This window comes from Peromyscus leucopus, chromosome 5, assembly GCF_004664715.2.
Source record: "Peromyscus leucopus breed LL Stock chromosome 5, UCI_PerLeu_2.1, whole genome shotgun sequence".
Classification (NCBI taxonomy): Eukaryota; Metazoa; Chordata; class Mammalia; order Rodentia; family Cricetidae; genus Peromyscus; species Peromyscus leucopus.
In genome coordinates, this window is record NC_051067.1 from 1933941 (window position 1) to 1957665 (window position 23725).

At 45.7% G+C, this 23725-nt stretch overlaps 1 protein-coding gene across 4 annotated transcripts in view; it reads right to left on the bottom strand.

Annotated features, from left to right (window-relative positions):
* The window catches only part of LOC114708433 (aminopeptidase O (putative)), a 311317-nt gene that overhangs the window by 73946 nt on the left and 213646 nt on the right, over positions 1-23725 (bottom strand). For all 4 annotated transcript variants that reach the window (XR_005091530.1, XM_037205654.1, XM_037205655.1 and 1 more), the window contains one exon: positions 18968-19028. Coding sequence is in view for 3 of the 4 variants with exons in the window: in XM_037205654.1 (XP_037061549.1) it covers positions 18968-19028 (61 nt within the window). In the remaining variant the exon portion in view is untranslated. The remainder of the gene's footprint in view (positions 1-18967; positions 19029-23725) is intronic.

Sequence of the window (23725 nt, forward strand, 5' to 3'; positions counted from 1 at the left end):
TTAACGGTACCAACGCTGGCAGGAGGATGGACACTGGACACATGGTCTGGTTATTTACTTGACAAACATGATGGATACCCTACTGCAGAGGAAAACACCAGGTGTAGTCAACACAGAGGAGCAGGACACCACACTGACTTCAGGACACTCCTTGAGACAAGGCAGAAACATGATCTGCTGTTGGGAACACTTGCGCGGGCAGTCTGTCTGTCAGAGTTTGGATCCACAGCAGCCGTGTGGCATCTCTAAGCCATCTTTCTCACAGAGTGCAGCAATGCAAAGCTACATGTCAGGTACTCAAGACAGGAAGCAGTTGTTACTTATCAAGTTGTAACTATCAGAATTAAGAAGCAAGGCAGCTACTAGAACCCGAGGGACTGGATCTTACCACTGAGCACCAGCTGTCGGAGACCACAGAGCCTTATAACTGGTAGAAAACCAGAATAGCCCAGTTCCAACAGAAGCAGTTTACACAGCACTGCACAGCCAAGCTGCTCTGCCTGTGCTACACAATGTCCCAGTTTAAGAATGGAGACACTGGGTCTTAGGTAATTCCAGTGCCTTTATTACTTCATATAGCCTGGCCCTTGGGTCTTGATTGGAACTAAGGGAGCATCTACTGTGACAGTGTCACTTTAAAAACCGTGTTTATTATATGGATCTGATTAGCCCCAGGTCAAAACAGGGGCCACAAAATATAATCCAACCCTATAACATCTGCTGAAAGAGACATCATCACATGCTCTTCACCATGAGTATGGTTGTAGTTCTTTAATGTGTATACAGACATGCTTGCACATGTGCATGCCCCTGTTGGGGCTAGAGCTCAACTTGAGGTGCTGTTCCTTGGGAGCTGTTCACTTTAGCTTTTGAGAAAGGGTCTCTTATTGGGCTGGAGCTTGACAAGTTAGCTATAGGCTGGCTGATCAAGGATCTGCCTGCCTTTCCTCTCCAGTGCTGGGCTTTGTTACAGTGTTCTGTGGATCAAACTTAGGTCTTCATGCTTCCATGGCAAGCATTTTATTAACTATGCCATCTTCTTAGCCTCTGATTATAATTCTTTACATGACTTTACATTCACTCAGAGACACTATAATCTTAGAGTGGTCACAGGTGAAATGCAAAATCACACACAGGGGCTCTACACCTGGGGTTCCCACCTTTAAACGCTCTGAGAATCACGGTATGAGGGGTGTGGGTATGGGTATGCGAGTGTGTTAGGGTATCTGTCTCAGGATGGTTGTGTGTGTCAAGGTGGATATGTGGTGTGCTGGGGTGTGTGGGTATGTAGGTATGTTGTGGTCGGGGTGTTACAAATCACAGCATATAGGCAACCACTAAGATTTATGCCTCAGAGTCATCTTAAACTCCTCGTTTTTAGTGATCCCAATGTGCCAACAGTGCTGAGAACCACTAAATTGGATGGTTTTAATGATGCCCCATATTTAACAGCTTCCAAAAAATATTACAGATGTTTGAAGGAATCCAACTTCGAAAGTCAATAAAATAGAGGGTGACCACATATCATGCTCTAAGATAGCAAATTTCCATGGGCAGAAGGGGAGGGACAAGGTGATCAGGAGGATGGGTTGATGATCTGACATAGGGAGCATTTCCCATAGCTTGTATTTAGGAATAGACGCAGGCATGCATTAAGCATATGCATGAAAAGACCTAAAACAAGTACAGGATTCCCATAATCCTTCCATGCAGAATAAGGAGTCCTTTTGAGATCCATGGTTAATACAATTCTGGGTCCTACAAAAGACTTTAACGTTTGTCTTCAGGTGGCCTGGTTTAATGCTGGCCTATGGCACTGTCCATAGAAGGTAGCATTTCCCATGTTCTGATTACAGAGCTCGCCTGGAGTCAGGAGGAAGTCCATGCCCGTAGAAAAGACCTTTCGCTGTGTTCAAAGGGATTGCTCCATTAAAGAGTACATGCTGGCTGACTTCCTTGAGTTGTGGGCAGCCTGCTCTGACCAAATGGGTTCCCTTACTTAGAAAACACACACGCACGCATGCATGCATGCACACACACACACACACACACACACACACACACACACACACACACACGCATGCACGTAAATGCAAGCACTCGGGATAATTAATGACAAACATCTCCCCAAAGGCACATACATATGGTCTGTTGGTATTTTACCAGCTAGAAAGCCCATAGCACATATGGATGTCTTCCCATTGCTTCCTGGGGATGACATGGCGTTGTACGGTGTGTGGAAGTGTGTGTTTACGGCTGTACCACTGCTCCATGCACCCCTGAAGGAGGGGCTATTAGGGAGTCTATGTCTCCAGAAAAATCTATTCTTTGATAAAACGACTACTTAGACTAGATTGCCTGCCATCAGGCCTCAAAAAGGAACCTAAATAAGTCACAATTTACAAACAGAAGACTGGGCCTGAATCATCTCTATTAACAAGTATTATAAAAATCTCTCTGTCTCTGTCTCTGTCTCTCTCTCTCTCTCACACACACACACACACACATACAGAGAATGTAAAATCTACCACCTTTGGAGACTAGGGTTTCTGACTCTCATATAAATAATTATGACAGAAAGCCAGTTTCCAGGACGTTTGTTCACCAAACACTTAGCTCCATGGAAGGGGGTACTCTGGGAACACAATGGAATGACCTGTGCTTATTGGTTACTAGTCCCTTTCTTCTTCCTGAGATGTTCGTTCAGTAGTGGATTAAATCAATGTTTAATGCTCCCCAGGACCAGCTGTGTCCATATTAGGAAAGCCAGAGCTCACATCTCCCAGGGTGAAAAAGGACCTGCCCTCCCTTCCTCTGCCTCCACCCCTGTGTGTGGAGGTGGGAGTGTGGGTGCTGGGGAATGTGAACTTGATCCCTCATTGTTCTCTAGATACCAAACATAACTGCTCTCTATCGGGGATCAACCTAGCCTCTCTACACACAGCACAGCTCCTGCGCTCAGCAGTCAGCAGGGAAGAGCTGCACCCCTTAGAGCCACAGTGCAAGAGCCCACCAGACAATTTATGTTTCTGTTAGGTACCTCAGACTGTATCAAAGCTAGCAGTCTCCTAGGACTCTCCCCTTCCCTGAGTTACCCATGGAACCCAAGGTGAACACCCTGCCACCAAGCGCCACCTTGTCCTGACTGCTTTCCTGGTGTAGGTTTTAACCTATTATACACATACTGTGGTCTGTTTTAGCTTTGCTTCTTATCTTCCTTGCCTTGCTGTCTGAGGTTTTAAGGTCACCAGAAAACAGGCTAGCACAACCAACTAAGCTGCTGCTGTTTTCAATGCTGTCCTGTGAATCTGGCCTCACTGTCCCAGGATGAAGCCCAGGTGTAATGGGCGAAGCACCCCTGAGGACTGAGGCACTCTGTCTCTGCTTCTTGAACACGCACATCATACCACCTCTCTGAGACTGTGAGAAACACACACTTAACTGAGGGTGGAATGAGATGGTGTACAAAGCAGACACAAAAGTCATCTTTAATTCCTCTACCCCTCCCACCCCCACCTTTTTCCCGGAGACAAAAGCCTGTCTGGTATTTTGAACCAAAGTAAACTTTTAAAGGCCTCAAAAATAACTGGGTTCTGACATCACAATAAAAAAGCCTGAAGTGACAACTGCAGGAACCTGGTGTCCTTGCACGGAGCCTGTGGAGATGTGGCCCATCTGAGCCACTGCACGGCAGCACCTGTCCCTTCCGCTGACAAGGGCAGAGAGGAGGAAGCAGGTTTTCTTTCTCATATCTCTTATTACAAAGGAGAATCAATAATTCCATTACTAGCCCCTTCTTATATAAGACAATAGGCCGTCTGTTGTTACAGGAATATGGGGAAACAAAGCCAGATGTGGTGGTCACATCTGTAATCTCAGCATTTGTAACATCAAGTCAGGAGAATCAAGAGTTCAAGGCCACTCTGGGACACACAGTAATACTCTGTGTCAAAACAAAGAAACGAAGACCATATAGTGAGACATGACACTCCTGTTATACTGCTCTCTGAATCTATCAGCTCGACAAGACTCAGCTAGGGAAAGATCAAAAACCCAATGTACTAGTTAACATGGGCTTCCAAGTTAGACAGACTCTGTTTCTTCAGCTATAAAAAGGGCACAACATGCAGGGCGGTGGTGCCTTTAATCCCAGCACTCAGGAGGCAGAGCCAGGCAGATCTCTGTGAGTTCAAGGCCAGCCTGAGCTACCAAGTGAGTCCCAGGAAAGGCATAAAGCTACACAGAGAAACCCTGTCTCGAAAAACCAAAAAAAAAAAAAAAAAAAAAGGGCACAACAATGTTTATCTTGCAGACATCTGGGTAAAAGTGCATCGTTATCATGCATGATGTACCTAGTAGAGCCTCTTCAATAAAATGGTGGCTTTGCTTTCATGGTGGGTGTGCTAATATGCAAAATGGGGAAGAGGAAAGAATTTAATTACATTTAAAACTACAGTTCTTAGGGCTGGGGGAGATGGCTCTTTGGGTAAAACCCATGCTTTGAAAGCATGAGGACTTGAATTTGGATCCCATGAACTCATAAAAACCAAGCTATGATCCCAGAACTGGGAGGCAGAGAGAATAAAATCCCAGGGGCTTGATAGCCAGTCAGTCTAGTAACCAGTGAGCGTTAGGTTTAGTGAGAGTCTCACTAAAAAACAAATAAATAAACAAAACCCACCAAAGTTAGAGGGCCTGGAGAGAAGCTCAGTGCTCAGAGTGCTTCCTGTTATTCCGGAGGTTTGGTCCCCAGCACCCACATCCAGCGGCTCACAACCACCTGTAACTCTAGCTTTAGGGGATCAGACGTGCTCTACTGGCCTCTTTGGCTATGTGCACACCTGTGGTATTCACACACCTACACATATGATTTTAAAAAGGCTTAAAAAGTAAGTTGGAGCTGGGTGATGGTGGCACACGCCTTAAATCCCAGCACTTGAGGGGCAGAGGCAGGTGGATTTCTGTGAGTTCCAGGCCAGCCTAGTCTACATAGTGAGTTCCAAGACAGGCTCCAAAACTACACAAAGAAACTCTGTCTCAAAAAAAAAAAAAAAAAGTAAGCTGGAAAGCGACAGAAGAGACTCACACACTGGCGATTTAAAAACTACATTCAGATAGTAGACAACTATATATTCTTGGGTTTGCCATACATAGTTTCTTGGAGGATTTGTTGAAACTCAGGCAGATGTTCCTAACTACAAAACCAGTGACAAAAGAAACACACTTTGAGGCAGGGAGGCCAGTGAGAATTCTGGAGAAACAGACTTCATAATAAACATGAGGTCTTGAAGGGAAGCGCAGACTTGATGGTGGCGCAGAGCAGAAGCGACAGCGTCCCCGGGGAAGGGTGTAGGAGAGAGCACAAGGTTAAACCTTTGTCTGACAAAGGGTGACTCTCCATCCCTGGAGACACACAGCACCACTGAAGGTGTCATCTCCAGTGAGTCCTGCTCACTTGCTGCCATGGAGTCTGGTCCTAAGTTTTATGTATTGACTTTGGCTGTCCTTCCATATGTTTTTATGGCAATAAAATTGCTGAAATTAGAGAAGAATTGAACTGTGATGCTTTGGGGCACGAATGGCGGTGTGTTGTGAAGCTGAGGCTGGTAACAACCAGCGTGCCCTTAGCACACTTAAAAACCATCTTATGTGTGTTCCCTCAGTGTGGTTTGCAATTTCCCTTGGCCTACAAAGGAAAATATTTTTAGCATGTAGCACACTTTGTGACAGACATATAAACGCACTGAAAATATAATTTTAGAAAAGCATCTGGGTTTGATCATCCCAACCCCAAATAGGTTCTGCTTTTTCAACGTAAGGACCGCCACGGTGCCCTGCTGTGAGTATGGCAGTTTCTCACAAATGTGGGCAGCATCACAGTTCAGTGTGTTTTGCTTGGTAAGCAGTAAATACTCCAATGATTTAAACAAAAAGCCGAATTAAAGGAGGCTTCTTCTGTATTCGGCCTGTCTTTTTTTTTTTTTTTTTTTTTTTTTTTGGTTTTTTGAGACAGGGTTTCTCTGTGTAGCTTTGTGCCTTTTCTGGAACTCACTTGATAGCCCAGGCTGGCCTTGAACTCACAGAGATCTGCCTGGCTCTGCCTCCCGATTGCTGGGATCAAAGGCGTGTGCCACCACCGCCCGGCCGGTCTGTCCTTTAAACAGCAACATTACTAGGCCTCCTTTTCAGGCACATTTAGACAAAAGACATAAAGGAGCATTTTGCTTTTTTCTCTCTCAATGAAGGGGGACCTGTAGTGTTTACCGATCGGTAGGAATTTTAAGGCTAACAAGCCCAGTGCAGTTTTCTCATCTCTTGCCGGTCAGACAGGTTAACATCTGTGGATAACTGACTTGCACCTGAGACCAGCACCTGCCTTAGTCATCTACACACAGGCCCTGTAATCTGCCTGTTACTTGGGCTTCCTCTCAGTCATCTCTCAAAAGGCTAAAAGGAAAGTGGAAATAGTGTATCTTAATAAAGTTTATAGAACACCATGCAGAAAGTTAGGTGAAATTCCTCCCAACCACCACACTGAGTCTCAAATTTAGCACAATTCAGATTCCAAGCTGAGGAAGGCACTCCTCTTAGAGTGACCAGGCATACCTAAGATGGGTACAGAGGCAGTGAGGTGTCAACAAGGGCCTCTCAGTGTCACACAGCTCAGTGGTAACAAAGCTGGCTCCAAAGCTACATTCAACATCTGAACTACCTCCTCAATTCAACACAATATCACCACTGCTTATTGGAACCTCACAATAAAGTGGCTTGTGAAACCACGAGCTTGAAGGAGACACTGTTGACCCCTTCACCTAGCCTGCAGTCTTGTTCATTCACCACATGGTGACGTCATCTTGCATTTTATGTGTCAAACCATTTGGAGCTCACCCTGTGACAATGGTAGCTACAGCTCTGCAGGGCCAGAGGTAGGACTTATCAGTTTGTAAAGGTCCAGGCAGAGGACACACCCGGAAGGGCAGGTCCTCTGCTGAGTGACCGAAACTCTCACTAGAGAGCATTAGCTTCTATACAGAGGCATGTCACAAGAACACTGCCCTTCTGCAAACACATCTGGACTCTGGTGGTCTGACAGTCACTAACCTACCCTGACTTGTGAAACCCTTGTTGGCTGGCTGCCACTTGTGTTCCTCTACTGCTTGGTCTCAGCACAGAGGACAAAAGCCAGGGGCCTGAGTTGGGAACTCACCATTGAAAGCCAAGAGGATGCAGAAAACATCCCTTCAGTGCTTTAGCTGATTCAGAAAGTGTTTTTTTTAATGACCATTTGCCTTTCTCATTTGTTCATTTTGGCGGTCAGACATTTATTATCTAATTTGGTTTCTATTTCAAGGGAGAGTAGGCTGTATCTACCAAAGGCCAAAACCTAAAGTAATCTGCAGCCACTCATGCCAGAAACAATGAGCTCTTGGGTGCACTAAAGGTCCACATTGCCCATGCAAAGCTCTGGGCCACCCACAGAGCTGGCCTTTATAGACAGCTAAGAGAAGAGCTCGTATGCCCTTCATGTGAACTGGAGAAGCCCTGCAGTGTAAGAAAAGCAGAAGACAGGTTCAAGGAGAAAAAGCAATCACCATTGCTCAGGGTCCTCTAATATGTGCCTTTGTGGTTCCTATGATCACCAGAAGCAAAAGATGGAGTTATGCTGAATTAGGTTAAAAGCACTGCTAAAAATTACAAAAGACCTGAGTCTGGGCCTTGGCTGTGCCACTAACTAGACCTTCAAGGGCTGGCAGACGGCAGCACTTCTCCAGGGGCTCATCTTACCATGGCGAGGAAAGTAGGCATGGTTCTCCAAGACAGGTCCCTAGCTGGTGATTCTAGAAAAGATGACGCAGAGGAGGCCGTGCCCAAGAGACACACCGTACAAGCCCCAAACCTATCTGGTACCATATAATGATTCTTCACAATGGAGAAGGAAGAACGATCTCGTTCTCTAGAAGCAGGATACTCTGGTGGCAGGAGCTGGAACAAGATGCCCTGGGCACTGAGGAAGGCCCCATCGGGAGCCACTGCCTCAAAACCCTAGATGCTGATTTTACCATCAAGATGTGCAGTGATGCTAGGTGATGCCAGGCAGAATCAAGGCACCAACTCATTGGCCTGCTCCTTGAATTCAGGAAAGACAATACGTTTCTGAGGGACAGTGCTGAGGAGGAAAGGCTAACCAGAGAGGCTGGGCAGCTGTTACAAAGCATTAGGTGGCTCCCGTTGACGGACTTCTGCTCCAGCAGCTATCTTCCCACCAGCTCCCTGAGTTTACACAGTCCTCTCTAAAGAGCTCTCTCAATCAAACAGTCTCATTACAGTAAAATCCTACAGGGCAGTCTTACTTGTTATGAGTGGCATGCTAGACTCTGAAGGGCATCATGTGAGTGCAATCACATGGCCTGCTTAGATAGCAAGCCTGCTGACTTGTAAATGAGCTGGGGCTTGATTTGGCCTCCTAGTGGAACATGGCAAATGCCAGAGTCAACCTCCACAGCTCCTCCTAGGTCTCTGTGTTGATCAAACACTGACCTCACAGGCAGGGTCTTTACCCTACTATCCAGCACACTGGGTATTGATACACTGTTGTGCTTGAACAAACACACTAAACACCAGAGCAAGTATCTGGACTCTGTGGGAAGAATATGAAATTGAAGGATGCTAAGTGCTTAGCATGTATTTAGAAAAGGAAAGTTGAACGAAAGATTTCCCAAAATATACCATAACTAGATCCTAACAACCGGCCCCAGATCTACTCATGCAGAGTAGGAGCAGGCTGAGCCTAAGAGCTTTACCTTGGCTCCTGAGTGATCCTGATAACCAGTGGTCTCTGACCCAAGCTTTGGGGGCTATTCTAGTAGGCATCTCTTCTCTCTTTAACAAATAACTTTGAACCACTCACTACCAACTCCATCTCTCTTTTCTTGTTTGTGGTTGGATCTGGTTCATAGCCGTAGTCTGCTTGGAGCTTATTATGATACAGAGCAAGATGGCCCCCCAGTGTGCAGCAACATCCTGCCTCTGCCCCCTTTTGGGATCCCAGGAATGTGCTACCATGCCTAGTTCTTCACCTTTCCAAAGCTTGTTGCACTGGCTTCCTTTTCCTTCTGCCTCAAAAGGCACAGCAGATTTATTTTAGTTTACTAAACAAATACTAGATTTCTTTACACTGGTGCCACATGTCTGAATGTATCTGCATCAATTTGGCCTAGTTTAGAATTTTCATTTTTCTTTCCCCAAGCAAAAAGGTCCTCTAGTGTTCTTCAACCAAGAAGGCCACTCTCACATGAATCATACATAAGTTCTATGAGCTCCCTTTAAAAAATGCATGTTCAGTTGAGAAGCAGCTCAGGGGTGAGGCACACAACCAGCACACACGAAGCCTCGGGTTTGGGCCCTGCCAGGGCAAGTCCACCTGCACAGGCATAATGTTTAGTCTGAGGTCCTGAAAGACACAGACCTTTGGTCTCACTCTATTACCAAAGTCTCTGGGCACTACAAAATTGGCATTTCAATCAGTTGGCCATACTTATTCACTTTTAATGCATATGTATGTATACATGCAGGTGTGGATGCATGTATGTGCATAAACCTGTCTGTGGAGGGCTGGGGCCATCCTCATGAAGGCAGTTCCCCTCCTTTGATATAGGGCCTCTCACTGGCCTGAAGCTCATCAAATTAGGCTAGACTGTCTGGCTCCCATACCTCCTTTAAAGACTCCTGTGTAGATGGACGAGTCCCATCCCACCCCATGTGCTTTCTGGCTACATACTATTGGTCAGATAGTTAATGCTACTTTTTAAGTGTTTGTATAAATGAACAACTCTAGACATGAAAGTTCCAAGTTGAAAGCCAAGGGACAAGAGTCAGTCTAACTGACTCTTCCTCCCTCTCCACTGAATCACTTCATCCTGTTGAGGAGAAAGTGTAACCCTTCACCCAGGGAGTTCTCTTTCCAATAGGTCTGCTGGACCACCTGGCCATGCTGTGGAATTACCACTCAAGCAATTGTTACACCATCAAAAGCTTCTGGTGACTCCTGAATCTTGTTGACACCTCCCTGCATCATTTTCAAGTTCCCATGTGATCTGTTGTGTCCTGCCTTACTGACCCCCTTGGCAGATATTGCTCTCTCTACATAACAAGCAACCATACACCTGTTCCTAACAGAGGCTGGAAAGATCATGACTCTAAATCACAAACACATCACCCTGTGGATCCCATCAGTAATTGGAAAGCAATTTACTCTTCTGTCACTGGTGCAGAACCACCATGGTACAAGTGGTCTTGGGAGGGGCTGAGAGTGAGTGTGTGGCTGACTAGAAAAGGTGACTCCTGTCACTCTTTTAGCAAGAAAGGAGTTTGCTCCTAGAGCCAGACACGATCCCTGTGCTGGCTCTGACACAAGCTCATCACAGCTTTTGATCACCTGCCACAGCTCACATGGGCACATCAGTCCCCACCCACAGTGACCTTCCTGCCTTCCACCTCAACCCACCTGCCCTTCAGAAGCAGCTTCCAGTTTCACTGTAGTCTCTTTGCTTCTCTAGCAGGGAGTGACATGCCCACACAATCTCTAAAGCTAGCTTTTGGGCTGCTTTCTGCTGTGGGTTGATTGTGTATATACTCCTCCCTACTGAACTCATAGCACCTTCTCTTATCTTTCCTCCATTCACAGCACCTCATGAAGAATGGACGCCTGGGCACAGGAAAGGAGGTGGGATGGGAGGGCTTATTTCAGCAAAGATGGTGCTTCCTACTATATTATGGAGGCCTGTGTCAGGATGGATCCTGGAGCAAAGCACACCAACCCCTTCCACTGTTAGAAAGGGTTAGAATGGATTCTTGAACAGTGCACAATGTCAATGCCTGCCCCTCTGCAAGATAGAAGAGCGAACTCTTCCTTTGTTTATTTCTCACTTATTCCACTAGACATGACTTTCAAGTTTTTTGTACTAAGTACTTAGCACCATTTGGGACCAAAAACTATACTCAGAAAAAAATTATATAATATATATGTATATATATATATATATATATATATATATATATATATATATACTCTGTATGCTGTGAATGTGTTGCTCTGATTGGTTGATAAATAAAATGCTGATTGGCCAGTAGCTAGGCAGGAAGTATAGGCAGGATATGCAGAGAGAAGAATTCTGGGAAGAGGAAGGCTGAGTCAAGAGAGATACCAGGGCGCCGCCAAAAGAGCAGCATGTAATGGCATACAGATAAAGTCATGGAACATGTGGCAGCATATAGATTAACAGAAATGGGCTGAGTGTAAGTGTAAGAACTAGTCAGTAGTTAGTCTAAGCTAATGGCCAAGCAGTTTTAATTAATATAAACTTCTGAGTGATTATTTTATAAGTGGGTTGTGGGACTGCTGGGACTTGGCAGGACCCAGAGAGAAACTTTTCAGCTATACTCCACAGGATTAAAATGTTGTGAGGCTGGCTTGAATGACCTTTATTGGGTTAAAGATTTCCTAGAAATTTGGAATTTGTCAAAAAATTAGAGGTGAGCTTTGATGTGGGAAGACTTGTGTCACTTCTCAGGTTGATGTCATAAACCTCCAGTATCTCAGAGTGACTGTGCTGGAGGTGAGAACCACCACAGCAAAATGAAATCACTTGTGCAGGCCCTAATCTGGGGCAACTGGTGTCCTCACAAGAGGAGGAGATAGGGATGGAAGAATGAGTGTGCATGCATGCACACTTATACACATGCATCCACACATGCACACTTATACACATGCATCCACACATGCACACATTGGGGAGGGGGGTCTGCAAAGCAAGGAGAGGCCTCAAAAGAAGCCAACGGTATAACCTTAGATTTCCAACTTTCAAAATCGTAAGAAAATCAAACTGTTGTTAAAGCTGCCCTGCCTGTAGTACTTAGTTACAGTAGCCTAGCAAATGAATTTGAGTACTGAACTATAAAGGGCAAAATTAAAGAAAATTGGGCTAAAAATGAAAAGGTGACTCTGCTGAGCAGCACAGCAATTTGAAGAGGCTGTGCAAAGAGCCAGGCAACTCAATGGACAGCGAGTGGCTGCCATGAGTCATGCGCATTTCAGATGCTGCCTCAAGCAAGCCAGAGAGCTCACTCAGTATATCTTTAAGGAGCCTTGACAAGATGTTCAGTCACAAAGTGACTAAACAAAATGACAGTGAACTTATCCAGACACACAAGTAGACCATGCCATGGGCACCTCCATATGAATATGATAGAAATTTAATTTGATGAAAATTTCAAAATAGTCTGTTTTCTTGATTGACCATTAAATGTAGAATTTTTATAAATACCCTAGGATTAAATATTCTAATAGCCTCTACTATTATGTGGAAAACATTATATGAGCATGCTATAAGAAGCCTACAAGTCATCCTTCTGAGAAACCAGCTGGCATTTTCTACACAGAAAATCCATCCTTGGCTACAAGAACACAAAACCTCTGCAGCAGACCTGACTGCCTTTCCTTAGTTCTGTGACTTCAGCATTTCTCCTATAGGGCCTCCATCTTCCATTATTGGCTTGTGTGACCTTTGGCAACTTCTAGATGTTTGCTTGGAAAAGAAGTGGCATTTCCCCCAAGATGACAAAATAACCTTCTGTTCTCAGTTCTGGAATTCAGGCCAGTGTGGGAATTCAGGAGGATCTCTGCCTGTTTCCAGGACATATAATGCAATTGACCTGCCAGTCATCTCACTGTCCTCTGTGCTGCCCTTTGTTGTTGTTGTTGTTGTTGCTGTTGATTCTGATTCTACTGCTGGGTACATTCTTCTGAGAAGGTGTAGGTGCAGATGGATCTGAGGTTCACCTAACTTAGTGTGAGGACTTGTTCAGATCCCTAGGAACAAGTTGACTAGGAGCGGAAATTGAGAACAGAAACAAGGTGGGAATTAGTTCCTATCTTTGAGAGGCCTGCTTGAACTTGGCAGTCCAACTCTGCACCTGTGGATTGAAATAAACTATGGACAAGCAACAGAGACTTGTGTTAGCCATCTCCACTTTGACTTTGTAAACTTTAGATAGTTTCACTCAAGTCTACTACATGGATGACTTTAAGGTATGATGACTTATATGTTAATCTAACTAACAGCTGCAGAACAGTTCTACTCATCACAACACACACAGGCCATGGGAACAGTTCTACTCATCACAACACACACAGGCCATGAGAACAGTTCTACTCAACAACATACTCACAGGTCATGAGAACAGTCCTCAGCAGGACACACAGGCCATGGGAACAGTTCTACTCAACATAACACACACAGGCCATGGGAACAGTTCTACTCAACAACATACTCACAGGTCATGAGAACAGTTCTCAGCAGGACACACAGGCCATGGGAACAGTTCTACTTAACACAATACACACAGGCCATGAGAACACTTCTACTCAACACCACATATACAGGCCATGAGGATAGTTTTTCTCAGCAGGATACATAGGCCACGAGAACAGTTCTGCTCAGCAGGACACACACAGACCACACACATCAGTTACAGCTTCTCAGCTGCAGGGGTGAGGAGATGTAAAAAGCTGGGCAGGCAAGGATCTGTTATCCCAGTGCTGGGGCAGGGGTGGGGAGGGGTGGAGACAAGAGGATCTCAGGAGTTTGGTGGGCAGTTAGTCTAGTCAATTGATGAGCTCCAGGTTCAGGGAATTCTTGCAGAAGACTGAAGTTCAATTCCCAGAACCCATGTTGGGTGGTGCAATACAGACAATAACTTTAGCTCCTGGTGATCTCATGCCAGAGCGCGCGCGCGCACGCGCACACACACACACACACACACACACACACACACACACACACTCATATATACGTACACAAACAAAAATAAGTCTCTAAAAAAATCAGGTGGAGAGTGTTAGAAGATGATACTAGGTGTCAACCTTTGGCTACCATAGTTGCATGCACAGGCACCCCCCCACACACACACACATGTGTATATACACATACACATCATATAGAAAGAAGCATTTTTTTAGTTGTTAATTTTTTTAGCTGTAATTTTTGTGTTTTTTTTTTTCAGTCAGAGACTTGCTATGTAGTCTACACTCAGCTGAAACATACATGATCTTCCTTGCTTCAGGGCTGCAGTTATAGGCATGCCCCATGACACTCAATGCAGTTGCTACATCTTAAAAGTAAGGCATAGTAGATGACGTTTTAATAGGTTAGTTCATCTTACAGTATCTGAAGGACTGGTCCATTACCCCTGTGGGCATAAAACCTAGAGACACTCCAGCCCCTTATGTAAAGTGGTGCAGGTACAGCACATGGTCTTTCAGCTGTCTCCAGTTTGTTCAAAACCTAGCAGAGGGCACACTCCTGCTCCAGGAGGTCTGTAGGTGTTCAGTTCAGAGATGGTTTCTTTTAAAAATACTTTGACCTGTAACTGACTGAACTTGTGTAGAACCCAAAAATATGGGCACCAACTGTACATGTGTGGCTAACATGCACTCAAACACTACATTTCGATATGTGGCTGAATTTTTAAAATTAAATGTTTTACTTCATTTTTCTTTCTTCTTCCTTCCTTCCTTTCCTCCTCCTCCTCTTCTTCACCTTCTTTATTGGTATGAGGCATTTTAATCTGATGTTTTTGCAAATTTTATCTCTACCCAGATACTAGTTTTAATCATAAATGTTTGGTTTATATTTTTATTTCATAAAATCTACAGTTGAAAAGTAGATTCATTATTATACCTGAAATGTGTCAAACAACAATAGATTTATTAGCTTTTAAATTTAGACATATTTAATTAAGATTAGACTTAAGGTTCGGCCACTCATGCCAAGTGCTGGCATAGGCCTGCAACCCCACACTCAGGAGGCAAACCGGCAGGGTCTGTGTGGTCCAGGCCAGCCTGGGCTACATGGCAAGTTTTAGCTCAGCTTGGACTATGCAATAGGACCTTGTCTCAATAACTAACTAAATAAAGTTTAGGAGTGTGGGTATGCTAGATACAGTTCAAGTGCTTGATGCTGTGCATTGCCAGTCACTGCTCTATCAGACTGTGTGCCCCTGAGCACCAAAAGGGGCTCAGCAGAAGAATGGAAACATGCCCAACACAGTGAGTAATGTGGGGGTGACCAGATGTAACACCTCTTCCTAGGAGACAGCTCGAGACACACACAAATAGCAATAACATAAAGCCAGTTACAATGGATACTGACAGAAGACAGACGCTGGAGAGATTGAAAAGAGCATGTGTAAAAGAGACTGATGTTTGGAGTCTGGCAGTTATGGTTGCCCATATATGCCCAGAAGGGTGGGACAAAAAGTTCTAACAGGATAGAAAGCATGGGCAGTATGGAAAGCATCAACCAGCATGCCAGAGAGCATTTTTAGAACATTGCCAATAAAGAGAGTTTCACTGAGGATGGATTTGAACTGTTTTGGGAAAACTCACTTGATATTGATGTGGATGACAGACAGACAGGCAGAAAGGAGTTTGGCTGCTACCTGACCAATTAGCAACTGCACTAGCCCAGGCAAAATTCAATGAGGAAAGAGTGCAGGTTCTGGGGAATAGGATTGTGGATTTGCTTATGCAGGGACCTCAGTACTTGACAAGTTCCAGAAGGATCTGAAGAATGAGAGGAGGGTTCAGAGGCTCTGTAGCAATTAAACCAAGGAGAACAAAGAGACTGGATGGAGAAATGCCATCTCTAGTGCTCTGTACAGAAATGTCATAATGAAGGTTAAAACATGACTACTTGGGTGAGGGGGGCCTTAGGGCAGACATGAAAAGAGACAAGCATGTATGGCATTGATTGAGTATGCCAACCAAGCATCTGGACAATGGTGTGATGGCAGTCAGCAGTCTTCACTCTGCTTGGGGTCTAACACAAATGGGACTGAGATGGCTGTATGTACACACTAAGACACTGTATAGAAGGTCTGTGTATCCTCAGGAGGGTTCTGGAACCGTCTTCTGGTGGACACCAGGAGACAGCTATATACTATTCCAACATGAGGTTGGGGAGCTGACAAAATTTAGTCTGGTACCATCTCTCAGGAAGCCGCACAGCCATCAACACTTGCTCTTCAGCTTATACCAAAGGAAAAAGGAAAGTAATGGAGATACACTGTCTAAAAAATCTTAGAATAAAATTCTAGTTTATTTTTTAAAGGCTGAACACCTACTACACAGCACAGAAAGCAGGTGTCAGCAGGCCTGGATCCCCACTGAGACTGAAATAGCAGTGGCTCCACAGTTCAGACTTTGCTTCTGGTTGGCCTTGCTAGAGCTAATTGTTTTTCGTTTACAAATGGTAGAGAGCATACCCACCATGCACAGGGCCCTGAGTTCCACCTCTTGTATCTCAAAACCAAACAAAAAAGGTAGAGAAAGCACAAAATACGTACTTATAGATTGTGAATAATGGCTGAAAAGATGTATACCAAAGCGTATACATCTCTAGATGCCAGCCACAGTGGTACACACTTGGAACCCCAGCACTTAGGAAGTACTGAAGGCAGGATGGGACAGCCTCAACTATGAGAAAGTCCAAGGCTAGCGTGGGCTATATGAGACCCTGCCTCAAAGACTACAGCAAAGAAAAATAAGTCACCTCTGGGTCATTTTAATTTTCTTATTTATAGTCTTTTTATATTCTAAAATATAAAATGTGCAATGTTTTCATAGAAAAATTTTCATAAAAGGCAACAAGACCGAGGACATAGACAATTTCAGTCTTTGTAAGTTCAAAGGTTACAGGGTTGAGGTATTCTTTAAAGAGGTTAGCTCCAATTCTTTGTCTCTGTGGGTCTCGTGCCTACTTCAGCTGTTCTTGAAGCTAGGTCCATTACTTTGTTTGTATGATTTCCGTTCAGCATAACAGTAAAGGAAAGTTGAGGCACACCTTCCCGAGAAGACAAAAAGCCTCTGCAGTCTGTGGGATGGAAACTTCATAAGAGAACATGGGTCTCTGTCATCAGAGAGTTCAAATGCTGGAGGACAGAAATTCTGAAGAGAACAAAGAGCAGAGAGCCTGCCAGTGGTGTTCTGTCACTCCAGGGCAGGCACGCTAGTAACTTTATATCATAACGACGGGATGAAGAACAAGGTGTCCCATTCACTCTGCTCCTGCCACCACAGGGTCGCAGGCCCTGCCAAGCATTTCACTGAAGTGGAAACAAAAAGAAACTTACAAGGAGTGTGAAAGGGACTGAGAGCAGGTAGATCACCAGCAGCCACATAAATAACCAGAGAACTGGGTGGGGGAAGAAAGAGGGGGTGATGAAAAGACACCCTGTGATCACTCACCAGCCAAACTTATGCACTACATCAGACCTGTTTCTGTCTGCTGCTGTTGTTTTTACTGAACAGTCATGCACTCAGGGAAATGCCAGTGGGCCTTACAGATGAGTTACAGCTGCTAAGCCTCATTGCACCTGGCCGTTTCGACAGCCAGTTTCATCAGCTCAAGGTAGAAAGTCTGTCTATGCTAAGCTGTCACTAATGCAACTAGAACTGTGGAAGAAAAGGTTAAGCTCAGAGGCCCATCTCACTCTTCCTTATTCCTTTCTGCAATCTGTAAGAAGCAACCTCCCCTGCTGGCACTAAGAGGAGGGTCAGCCCAGCCTCATACTTCACCTGGGGCAGCCTGCTTCTGGGCACGCACTGCTCGGGGTTCAGGACTTTCCTTCTCTCCTGGCTAGCTGATGCAAAGAAAGAGGCTTGTTCTAGAGCAGGGAACTGGGGTTGGCTGAGCTGCCGACTCCGCCCAGCTTTCAGCCACACCAAGAATGCCTAGGAGCCTTCCAAAGGCTGGTGTAGGCCCACAAAGCAAATTCCACAGAGACCGCCAGACACGCCCCATCTAAAACACTGCAGGGTGAGGCTGGTTCTCAGCGTCCTCTTGTTTGGAAGTCACCTTCTTAGAAACCACAGGCTCTCGTGACATACCTGACCTTAAAGTGCTGCCGTCCAGGCCCCATGCTGCCTCACCTCTCCGGTTTTGTTTAGTTTTTATTTCTTTTTTGGTTCCCAGAGAGATTGAACCAAACAAGTAACTGAGCGGGTGGTGTCCATTTCTGAACTGAAGGCAGTGTCTCCCAGTGAGCTAATGGTGCCTGGTAGTAACATTTCTCTTTGTTTGAAGGCTATTTGAACACCTTTTACTGCATTTCATGGGTCAAAGACATTCATAGACATCCAGACACTTCCAAGCAGAAGCTCATATAACCAGCCACAAAACCAGAAATAAGCAGGCTACAGGGACTGGCTTGCCTGAATGTGGGACCAAATTTTCACTGCCACAAGGGTCTGTCCACAGCCACCGAGGCCTATTACAATAATAGGCCTGGTCCTTAGCCCAGCATTCTGGCTAGGGAGGAGCCAGAATCCAGGAGCCTGGATTACCCAATAGGTTCTAGAAGCATGGACCTGGGCAATAAGCAGCCCCTCTGCTCTAGGCTAGGTATTCCCCTAGGGCTGGTAAAGACTTCTTTCTCACAGCTACCTATGACCTGAAAGGGGTGGGGGAAACTGAGTCCAGGTCCCCAAGACAAAGCAATGACTAAATGCATAGAGAAGTGGCCTGATGCAGGCCCTTGGGTATACTAGGGAGAAAGCTGAAAGGCAGGGATTGGAAGGAAAACAAGTATCATGGTCGGGTAAAAGCTATAGTAAACCAGATTACCTGTTTGCCTATACCCAAGACCCAACTGGAAGCCTCCTGCTTAACCCACTGCAGGTATTAAACTGTTGCTTGGAGACTCTACCCAAAATACCTAGCATGCTTTGGATGACCTCACCTAACACACAATACAGTGGCCCCTGTCACATCCACCTACACCCCACAGTACTCAAGCCAGTGGCTACTGGGAGTCAGCACTTTCATAAACATATTTAAAACACCACAGTCTGGGCTGAGAAGCTAACAGCAAGCTTTACTCTGTTCCCAAAAATAGTTATTTCAGGTACCTTGGGTATTCCGGAACACTCAAGCCAATCACGGACGATGTTCTCAACAGACAGGCCGAGCCTTCAGAAACAAAACAAGAACCGAATGGTTAAATACTTCAGAGCACACATGGCTAGGACATGGCTAAGTACTCGGGCAGAGGAGGAACCCACCACATCAGGGTGATCTCTCCAGGAAACAGGAACATCTGTACATGGAAACTGTAGACTCACAGGCACATAGCTTTGAGGTGACCCTTAGGAGGACCAGGAATGTTCCTAGACTGCCTGCCTGCTAGAGGAGGTGAGGCAAGCATGGCCACATGTCTGTGAACGAGACAGTAACACAGGCTACAAGAACAGGGCACTCTGTGCTCAGCCCACCTGTCTGTTTTCCGGGTAGGACCACATCAAATCTCTCTGTACAATATTATGAATGCTTGTTACATTGGCTGAGATTGTTTTGCTTTCTTGCTCTGCTGACTTCATGAGCTTATAAAATCACTAAATATCTGGGATACCAATGGCTGCCTGTCTTCCTTCAGCAATCGCACCTCCCTTCACCCCCTCCAGACAATTCCTGCCCATGCCCAGTATCTCTGCTCACTGGCCCTAAGCCAGGAAGAAGGCAGCCTGCCCCCTTGGGTACCCCTGTCACTCCCCGTCCTCAACTTGAACAGTGTCTAGCACACTTGGGACTGAATGATTTGGTTACATCACTTTTACTGCCTCCTTGAAGGATGGAAGCTCTCTAGCTACCAATTCCAGCACTTACCATGTTCCTGGTAGGAAAGCAGGTTTCTGTAGAGAAACTTTTATATGAATGAATGAATGAATGAATGCACATTTCTTGGGGCAAGGAGATAGTTCTGCAGGTAAAGCCTCTGCTATTCAAGCCTGATAACCAAGTTCCATCCTAGAACCCACATACAAGGCTCCTTGTGGCAGCATGCCATCTGGAATCCCAGAACTCCTCTCATGGGAAGGGGAGACAGGACAGCTGCTTTGAAATCTGTGGGCCAGCTAGCAGAAAACAAGAGACACCCTGCTTTAGCAAGGTGGAAGTTGAGAACTGACTCTCCAAAGTTGTCTTCTGACAACCACGCACAGGCATATAAACACACACAGGCACATAAATAAATTTAAGTATCAAAGAAACTCCCCTCTACAATTTCTCTATTGACAACAGAAGTTGTAGAAATATACAATATAATAGAAGGCCAAGTGTGGTCCACATGGGCTTTTGGTTGGGACTCAGCTTTCAGTGGGCTGGGGAAACAGCACCTACTAGGGAAGAAATAGGTTATGCAGGGAGAGGGTCTACAGCCAGTGTTTCTCTGTAGGACTAGTAGGCAGAAGACGGGGAGAGAACCTAAGTCAGAGGGACTACCTCTTCAGGTCTTCCTGGTCTTCAGAATCAGTGGAATTTCTGAATACAGCTCATAAGAAAGCTGGGTGCCACCATCACTAGGCCGTTTCATCAGTTGCTACCATTTAGTAGTGTCAACCCAGAGCAAACAGCCAAGTGCTCTGTAAATTTTGGGCTCAGAGACATGTGTGTGGTGAAGGGAAGACACTGCTCTCCAGAGCATTTTTCAGGAGGACCACTGTCCTCCCTTAAGTTTGGAAGAAAGCCTGGAAACACTGTCAGTGGACTTGGCTGACCAGACAAGACTAGAATGGTGGATCTGGCTGGCCACTCGGGTAAAAGCACCACAGAAGGTCCCAGAAGACAGGTCCCTGCTCCTCTTCCAGGCCTGGCAAGCTGGTGTACACAGAATTGGCCCCAGTGCTCAAAGCCCAGGGCTGCTCAGGATGAGAACAGGAAATGGACCCCTGTACCAAAGGAACTGTGTCCCAGAGGCAAGATCAATGGTAGGTAAGGTGGGGACAGACTGCCTTTGTTTCAGACAAGAATAGGCCTTCCACTGAGTCATTTCACCTCATGTGTAAACAGAAATCAGTCTTATCGGCCAGCCTCACACATTTCAAGGGAAAATTATAATAATGATAATAATAAATAATAAATAGAAACATTATTTCTTTGGATGCAGGTAAGAAGTGTCCTTCACTGGCTTCCTTTCTAGTCAGACTTCTGTGGGCTACATGTTTGACATCTCAGTGACCATTAAGAAAGCCAAAGCCAGAGGTACTTCTAAGACATGCTGTACCTGGCATCCAGGAAAACAGGTCCATGGGATAGGAAGAGAAGCAGCACTCAGAATGCTTAGAAGGAGCATGGTTGATCAAAGGGCCTGACACAGTGGATGATCCGAGAGCTCACAGGAACGGGGATTACATGTCCTGAAAAGGCAATATCTGAGGGGTGACTTAATTGCCATTTTTGAGTGATTTTACAAAAGATGGTGAACAGCTGTTGGCATCACCACAGAGCAGTAAATGCCAGGGCACAAACATCATTTCTTTGATGGAATTTCCACTGCAAGACCCTTCTCTCTGTGGCACAGAGGAGAGGCTGGGCACTGATGACTGAGAAGGCTGAAGATTAGGCAAACATCTGTGTGAGGTAAGTCTCTGGTAGCGCTCTCATGCCCACCAGCTCAGGTGAAAACATCTCAGGGATTGAACTGTCTCTGAGGAATAGACGACAGGTGCCTCATAGAACGCCAGCAGCTTGCAGGTGTGTGGTGTGGAAGACCATCTTCTGGCTCAGGGAGGACAAGTGGGTTTAGGACATCAGAGGGGTCTGAAAAGGAGGCAGCACTTGAGCATGTAGTTGGAGCAGCTGCATCATCCTGCATGCTGAGATAGGGCCACTGGAAGTGGAGGAAGACAGAGTAAGAAGACCCAAGTGCCTGTCCCACAGAGACAAGGTAAAGATAGGACTTGGCCTAGCCAGTAGCACCCAGGATGGGGCTAGAGGAAACCACCATGGCTACAAAACAAGGCTTGAGGCAGGGAGACCACATGGCAGGCTGCTAATTTGCAGGCATGTGTGTAAGCATTTATACACGCACTCACTTTGGAGGCAGGGTCTCATAATGTAGCACAGGATGGCCTCAAACTCAAAATCCTCCTACTTCAGTCCCGAGTAGATGTGCTACCACTCCAATGCCAAGGGCATGGAGTGCTAGGGAAGGATATAGGGGGCTGAAAGATGGAGGGTGGACTCTGGACTCCATCAATCTATGCAAGACAATGTTTTACAGAAAGCTTGAGATGACACTGTGCCCATCTCCAGCCAACTCTGAGGGTTTGTTCAATGCCAAACAGTAAAGCAGATACTGTTGTCATATTCAGTATCTTCACACAAACTCTATGGTGGCACTAAAACAGAAAACGAAAACATCTCCAAGCACTGCCAAGTGAAGGCACAGAAGCAGCAGCTACCATTTATGCACCTACTGTGGAAGAGCAGTGCAGACAAGATTTCACCTACACCTTAGAGAACAGCAAAACACCAGCATTATTATGACTCATGTAGAGATGAACAAAATTCTGAGAGGTTAGGAAACTTAACTAAGGCCACACAGATGGTACTTGAAGAGCTGGGATTCAAATTTACGAAGCCCCACTTTCCTTCCCATGCTAAACTTGGGCCTCACGACGAATCGCTTGCCGCAGCAGTCTAGGTGCGTCCACAGAAGCAGAGCCCGCGCACGGTGCCCAACACTGCTTTCCCTTCTCTAACACTCCCGATGCTGAAGGTGGCCTGCTTCCTGCTGTGGCTGCCCTGCTTGTCATCTCTCCAATATCATTTCTGAAGAGACTGAGAGGCCCTTTCAGGGCAGAGATGTGAGCACACGAGAGCTCTCTAGGCTACATTCAGGAGCAAAAACTGTTCTCCCTTAACTGGAAGGGAGCTCGAGTTTCAGATCACATTTCTCCAGAAAGATCTGAAGCATCTTATAACCATGATCACTTTGGTCCCTGCAATTGCTGTGTGAAGCGGGTGGCAACTTTTTGAGCAGGTGTTGAATCTACAGCCTAGGTAGACTCTGGTCAAAGTCAGTGTGTCAGGGGGATTTCTAAGACCCTGGTGTTTGTGCAGACATCACACTGCATTAAGCCTGTCTGGGGAACTGTGGAATGTTAGACCATAAGAAGATGCATGGATTAACACCCTCCCCCCGAAAAGCAACCAAGAAAAGCCAAGCTTGAGGTGCTACAGGTGGCCTCATCTCCAAGGAAATGGGAGCCACCATATGAAAAGGCCTAATTTTCTGGGAAATAGAAAGGACCACATGCCTTCAGAGCAAAGAGAGCATCTATGCTGTTTTTGTTGTTCTGATCATTATTACTATGGACATGTGCATTGGTGACTAAGGGAAGAGCTGCCTGTCACAGTCGGATGGCAGTGTCTAAGCCAGTGGTGTGTGTTGTCCTTTTGAGGTCTCGTGGCTTAAACAATCACAGCAGACAAGCAGAGGCATTTCCATGTAGCCAGGACCCAGGACATACAGGAAACGACCCTTCTGCATGTGAAAATTGATTCTATCCAGATAACTAGCTAACAGAACATAGACCAAGGCTGAATGCCCTTCATATCTGTACTAGGTCATTCATTCTTACCACCCTATGGCTGAGACCTGGTACTGGGAGCAGCAGGAAGTGCTGCCCACTGGCTGCTTGCTTGTGTGAACCACACTTCACAGGGTAGCCTGGAGTTTAAGTGGGTTATCTCCAGACCCTCTGGGCTATAAATATGGCTATACTTAGTTAATACAGATGGGAACAGAACACGCTGGCATCCCTGACATGATACTGCTTAGAAAAGTAAGCTGTGTTTAGAGCCTAGAAAGTGAACAAGTGATCTTC